This window comes from Telopea speciosissima, chromosome 2 (genome assembly GCF_018873765.1).
Source record: "Telopea speciosissima isolate NSW1024214 ecotype Mountain lineage chromosome 2, Tspe_v1, whole genome shotgun sequence".
Taxonomy (NCBI): Eukaryota; Viridiplantae; Streptophyta; class Magnoliopsida; order Proteales; family Proteaceae; genus Telopea; species Telopea speciosissima.
In genome coordinates, this window is record NC_057917.1 from 51,391,487 (window position 1) to 51,397,802 (window position 6,316).

Here is a 6,316-nt window from a genome sequence, read left to right on the forward strand (position 1 = left end):
CAAACGGCCTCCCATAAAGTAATGTATTCAATAAAAAAATTTAGGACGATGCCACCCTACAGCCTGTCCCCTTGGATTAATCTTTGATGTGAGAAGGTTCGCTGAGCCGCCAGAAGAGGAAAAGGTAGCACCCTCACTCACGTTCTTTTATATCGCTTGCTTAGAGAACCCTCTCCCATATTTTATTTAAGAATCCTGTTACCTGTGTAAAAGTGATGGATAGAGAGTAGAGTTCCCTGCTTCTCTTTAGAATCCAATATGTTTTTCACAGAACCAGCACCCAAAACTAATCTTTTAAACTGATAATGCTCCTTCAGGAAATGCTTTTGATTAGTGTCAAAGAAATTGGAAAGAAATTGTAAACATCTTTCCACGGATTCTCTATTGTTATTTGATAACTAGAACATGCCGATTGAAGACAATGAAATGCAACAAAATTGGAAAAAAATCCACAATTAACTATCAGATGTACATCAACTTAAGACTAAATGAAATATACTGTAATTCTTAATCACTACTCTCTAACTGTTGAGACATGTACAAGTAGATGTGCAGTTCTGCTGTGGTGGTGGTAACGATGATGGCAACACTAAAGATATCATGAACTGGGCCTACACAGTTATTACACTCTTCAGAAGGCGTGCACAGAAAGAATCAAACTACTCAAGGGCCTTTAGGTTTAAAAAATAACCCAATAATAACACAGATCTGCAAAAAGAACGATATATCATATGATGTGGGAAAAAGATGGCCATACCATAATAGAGCCATTTAATCAAATTATGGATTGATGTTGCATTCTCTCAAGTATAACTGATCATAATCAACGAATTTTGTCCAGTAACTTCGGTACTTGGGCATGCCAATCTCAAGCCATGGTTTCATGTTTCCATTATAGTGTACGACAGCTGCTTGCTCGATGTCCTTCTGGCTCACATTAGGGTCGTAGCCGAGGCCAAGAACATGCCATGACCGATCAAGGGGAAAAGTGCGGTTCCAAAATGTAATCAAACCAGGTGGAAGTGTTCCTAGCTTCCAGAGCTGCCTGTCCTCGTTCTGCGAAATAAATAAATAAATTATATAAATAGGCTCCAGATGTTGAAGCGAATGAGACATTGAATATTGATGAGTGAACATCCAAACTCTAAGAGAATGCAATGACATATTGTAGCATGCTTGGACACTTAAGTACTCAATACCTGCTCCAGTACTGATGCAAATTGTTAAGCAACAGACAGCAGAACTCTAGAAACAATTACCAATAATAAACATTTGACTGGGAAGGTCTGATGAAGCAAAGTGTTCCCATGAGAAGCTGGGAAGTTGATACCAATTTTTCAGTTTGATGTTTTAGAATTAATAGGGACAGTTCAGGTGGCTCTAAAAGTTTTGAAGACCAAAAAATTCAGGGGCCTAGAATGTCTATTTGAAAAAGAATTCATAGAAAATTTCTTAAATAACAGTCCAAATTTAGTCACTTTATATGACAGTCATAGAAATCCAGATTTCTTACCAGCTTTTGCCACCCATGGTAGACTTCTGTTATGTTCTGCCTCTTCCATTCCTCCAGATCAAAGATATTCATTCCATATGCCCACCCACAAGCACGAGGATCAAAATTTTTAGAAATTATAGGATTTGAGAAGTTGAGATAGCGATCGAACCGGTGGAAACTTTCTCCACAAGTCTCAACCGCACCATTAACCTTTCCTTTCATATCAAGTGACCAAAGGGCAGAGAGGTCCTTCTTCACCACTATATCGTCATCTAAGAATAGTACTTTGTTGAGCTTTGGAAAGATGTTTGGCAGGTAGAAACGAAGATGGTTTAGGATGGATAGGTATTTTGGATTCCGGAATTTCAAGTTTGAATCAGAATTTGCACGGTGAGTCCTGAAGTAATAATCTATCATTGAAGGAGAACCAAGTTGCTTAAGAACTGGGCTGTAGCTTGAATTTAGCCATGTAAATTCTTCAATGTTCTGAACCTGGATAGCAGCATTGCCTGGTGGATTAACTAGAAACCACATCCTCATTGCTGCATAATTAAGCCGGTCAGTTACAATGTGGAAAACATGATTTGCTGGTTCCTGCCCAAAAAAATAAACACTATTATTTGCAATTCATTATAATAAAATCATACAAATTTCGGTTAACTACTACCCATAGATGACGTGGTTTACCTGGGCATGAGTAATGGTTGAGTTTACAACCACTGCTGCTGCTAATATGTTGTCTGAGAACAAAGCATAGTGGTACAGCCTAGGGTCTTCCAGTTTCTCTTCACTCGGAAATTGCTGTTGGCTAGAAGTCAAGGAATAGTACTCAGTTGAAAGACGAAGTGGAAGGCAATGAAGACCTTTAGGAAGTGTCTTTGCTGCAAGCTGTGTCAAGAACACGGTCTGCTTCTTGTGCACTTTGAGCTGCTCTTCTGTGGTGTGCAGTATAGCACGAAGTTTCTTTATTACTGCAGCACAGTCCTCTTGAATTTGCTTCCCTCTAGCTAATGTTTGTTCCATTGCCTTCAATTTATCGTAGGCACTGGATCATTAAAGCCAAGACATGGATTAGATAGCAACAATGAACAAGAACTTAAAACAAAGACAACGATTAACAGTTGCATTTAGTGATTAGATTGAAATAAACAGAATAAAAATCTAACCAGAAGATATTGTAGAAAAAAACAATACTCAAGAGCACACACACACACACACAAGCACAGATCCATCTATGTATCAAATTAAGAAGATGACTTACTTTCGGGGTAATTCAGAATCCTTGGATGCATCACCAAGTACTCGCTGAACTTCTTTCATCCGTAACCGGAGCTCCCTTACGATATGGGGGTTGTTTCTAATGGCACTCAGGCCAAGGTACACCTTCGCCCTAATCAGTTGATCTTTAAGATGCCGAACTCGAGCATCTGGCATAACTGCCTGGTTATTCTGTCCCACAGTATTGGTCTTTGTATGTTCTTTTTTATCAACTTTGTCAGAAGCTTTACCAGCATTCTGCTTAGTATTATTTCCCTGAGAGTACCAAAAAAATGAGAGACAAAAGAATTTAAGTTCACTCCAGTTCTCAGGTCTAAATGGCCTTTTACCCAATACCATTTAGAGAGTTCACAAGAGTTTTGATTTGTTTGACCTAAGCAATCAAATGAGATCAGAATTTTTAATATAAGCATGGGAGGTAATTTTGAAATATTTTTCAGGAAAATGTGTCTAAAAAATCCAATTCTAAACACCAAGAGTATACGATTCGAGGGAAGTTTCAGAAAACTGAGGATAAAGCAAACAAAAGCCAGGATTCTCCTAGGGTATACCAAGAGTTCAGCTGTTGATTTCATAATTTTATGACACTTTCAGAGTAGTCAATTCAACCCAAGGGTATAGCACACTATCCGGCATTTGCTGAATGAATTACTCTGCCAGTCTATGTAGATGACCATGTATACAAAGGAAGCGGGGTAGAAAATAAATTAACTGATACAGTCAGATGTAGGAGTCTGCTTATTTTCTTCCATGTTTTAATTTAACACTGATAGATGACCATTTTCCAGGGAAATAGAAACCAATGATATATTACAAATCGTTATACCTAGCCATTAAATACTTCTTCATAGTTTACACGTTTCCAGGCATAAAATTGGAAAAAAGCAACAACCAACAAAGAGGAAAACAACAACCAGAAGAAATTTTACCATTTTCTCAGAGACATTATCGAACATTTGCTGAGATAAAGTGGGTTTCTTTTCCTTCTCTTTAGCCTCAACCTCTTGTCTTCCTTCCTTTCCACTAGCTGTTTTGGGATTCTGCAAGCTGCCACTCTCATTTCCAGCTTGCAGTCCATCAGTTACCTGTCTGATGGGGTTTTGTTTTTCCAATTGGTTTTCATTATCGGTCGCAGATAATACTCTGGTCTTATGCTCTCCCGAATGAACCACTTGCAACCCTGTAGCAAACAAAATAGGAAAAAGTTACATTTAAAAAAAAAAAAAAAAGGTAATTTTTTAGGTGCTTCCTATTTCCGAAACCAAAACTAGTCTCATTGTCGCAAAAGATTACCACTTGGGGATTCTGCGGTTCGGTCGGAGGGCTTTCCCCTGGATCCATCAGAATTCGAAACAGAACTGCTTGCATTAACCAAATAAACGATGCCAATCGGTTCTTTCAAGTTAATCGATGACTCCTAGATGATTTATAGAGAAAGGGCAACGATAAAAAGGATTAAAATTACGAACTTTCATTACATGCATCTCTAAATCTTAAGATGGTTGGAAACAGAAGATTACCTGAGGAAGCAGATTCAATTTCCTTATCTTCCCACCGACAGCCTGAAGAAAAATACTAGAAATCAACTTTGATGACTTCCACCAAAGGATTACAAGAAAAACAAAGGGAAAGTCGAAACCAAAATCTTAGACAAAAAAAAAAATACTCACATGAGTAGAAACATCTTCAGCGAATCCATTTGTAGCTATGGAAATGCCAGAGAAGAGATAGAATTAGCGATAGTTAATACATTCCCTCTCGCAATTTCTGTGCCATTATAAAAAAGGGGGGGGGGGGGGAACTTACAGGACAAACTCGTAAAGCTTGCAAGTCTATCGGTGAAGAGAACAATAGGAGCAAAAACAGTAACGAGAAGCAAGAACAAAACGGGCCTTCTTGACATCATCTTCATCTTTTTGCGGCCGAAAACAAAACCACAAAGAGCACACTTCAGATTCTGAGACCGCTTCCGCTAAACAGTAACCCTCCTTTTTTTGGCTTTAAATTCAAAGAAACCCAGTCATTGCCGACAGCAAAGAAACGCGGTACATTCCCGATAAAAGCTACGAATCCGTCCAAACTCCATCAAAGATCTGCAATTGCCAAACCGCTGATTCCCAAAACCAGGAACCCCACTCCGGGTATCACCCACCGATCGAATTCTGCCAAGACCTACAAATTCTTAGTTAGAGAGAATCAAGCTAAAAGGTCCGAGAAGCGAAGAACACCTTTCGGTAGTAGAAATGTTATGCTCTTTTCATGAGCAGAACCAGAGAAAGAGAGAGACAGAGAGACGTTGCATTACAGAAGAGCGCTTCGAGGAGGAAAAGAATAAGGAGAAGGATATGATAGAAGACAAGTAAAACCGCTTTCTATCTTCTCGCGAGAGAAAGAGAGAAAGAGAGAAAGAGAGAGAGTGACAGAGAAAAGAGAAGAAAATAAAAAAGAAAAGTAATATCGCTCTCCGCGTTAATAATTGATCATATATTTATATAGTATATCCCTCCTCCGTGCTTACCTCTAACTGTCTATAAAAGTAAGTAAAGGTGGTAAGTAGTACAAGAAACTTAAATAAAAAAAAATAAAAGTGGAAACAAATTGTGGAAGTATTTTTACGATTATTTCGTAGTCTCTTGGTTTGCTTTTCTTCGGTCAAACATGTATATAATAATAGAAGTGTTTAAATCTTGTGATTGATCTCGACTGCCACGTAAGGTTCGACCAGATTGCTACATGGACGGTTTCTTAGCCACGTCATTAGATTGATGATGCCCGATTCTTCTGCTTTTATCTAAATTGGGAAACCGTTCTCTTTACCAGCGAACTCCACTACTCCTTCGAGTTTGTGTAGAATTGACGAATTGTAGATCGTAGGGGTGTGTTTGGTTGGTAAGGGAAAAAAAACAAAGATGTGTATCATCTATTTTTATGGGAAAGAAAATGCCACTTGGTCGCGCAGTGCACATTATTCTTGCGTTCTGACATAGGGGATGTACAAAATGACCATTGAACCCCCTGGAACCTCAAAAATGATCGGGGGTGTGGCAGTCAATTTGCATGCCTTGTGTAAGGGCACAGGAGCAGCGTGTCTAGCGCGGTCGAGTGGCGTTCTTTCTCCCTATTTTTATATTGTTATAATTTAAGAATTGATGTAGGTGTTTTAGTTCCACATCGGCTAATAGGCCATAGAATATCCATATAAGTGGCAATCAACCATCACATGATATGGCGCGTTTTAAAGCCATGCGACGAACCTTCGCCAAAGTAGACAGTATCGTGGCCTGTGGTACTTCATTGGTATCAGAGTCTGGGTGTGTGGGAATGCTATTGGTATGATTACGCAATGGAAGTGCACATGTTGTGCCATGAAATTTAGTTCCACATTAGTTGTGCTTAGGACATGGAATGTCTATATAAATGGCGGCCAACCTTCACATGATGTGACACGTTTTAAAGCCGTGCAGGAAACCTCGCCGTGGACTATGGCACTTCAGTAGGCGGTGACTGATTCCATCACTAATACTGTAAACCAAATCCATCAGC

General features: G+C 39.1%; 1 protein-coding gene across 1 annotated transcript; it reads right to left on the minus strand.

Moving 5' to 3' along the window:
• Positions 1-488: 488 nt before the first annotated feature.
• Positions 489-4,812, minus strand: LOC122651394 (probable galacturonosyltransferase 4). Its single transcript, XM_043844773.1, has 9 exons — positions 4,580-4,812; positions 4,444-4,478; positions 4,294-4,335; positions 4,067-4,190; positions 3,703-3,953; positions 2,757-3,028; positions 2,183-2,540; positions 1,514-2,089; positions 489-1,056 (listed from the first exon to the last, which is right to left on the minus strand). The coding sequence occupies exons 1-9, from the start codon at positions 4,683-4,685 to the stop codon at positions 781-783; spliced, it is 2,040 nt and encodes a 679-aa protein (XP_043700708.1). The 5' UTR covers positions 4,686-4,812; the 3' UTR covers positions 489-780.
• Positions 4,813-6,316: the final 1,504 nt, after the last annotated feature.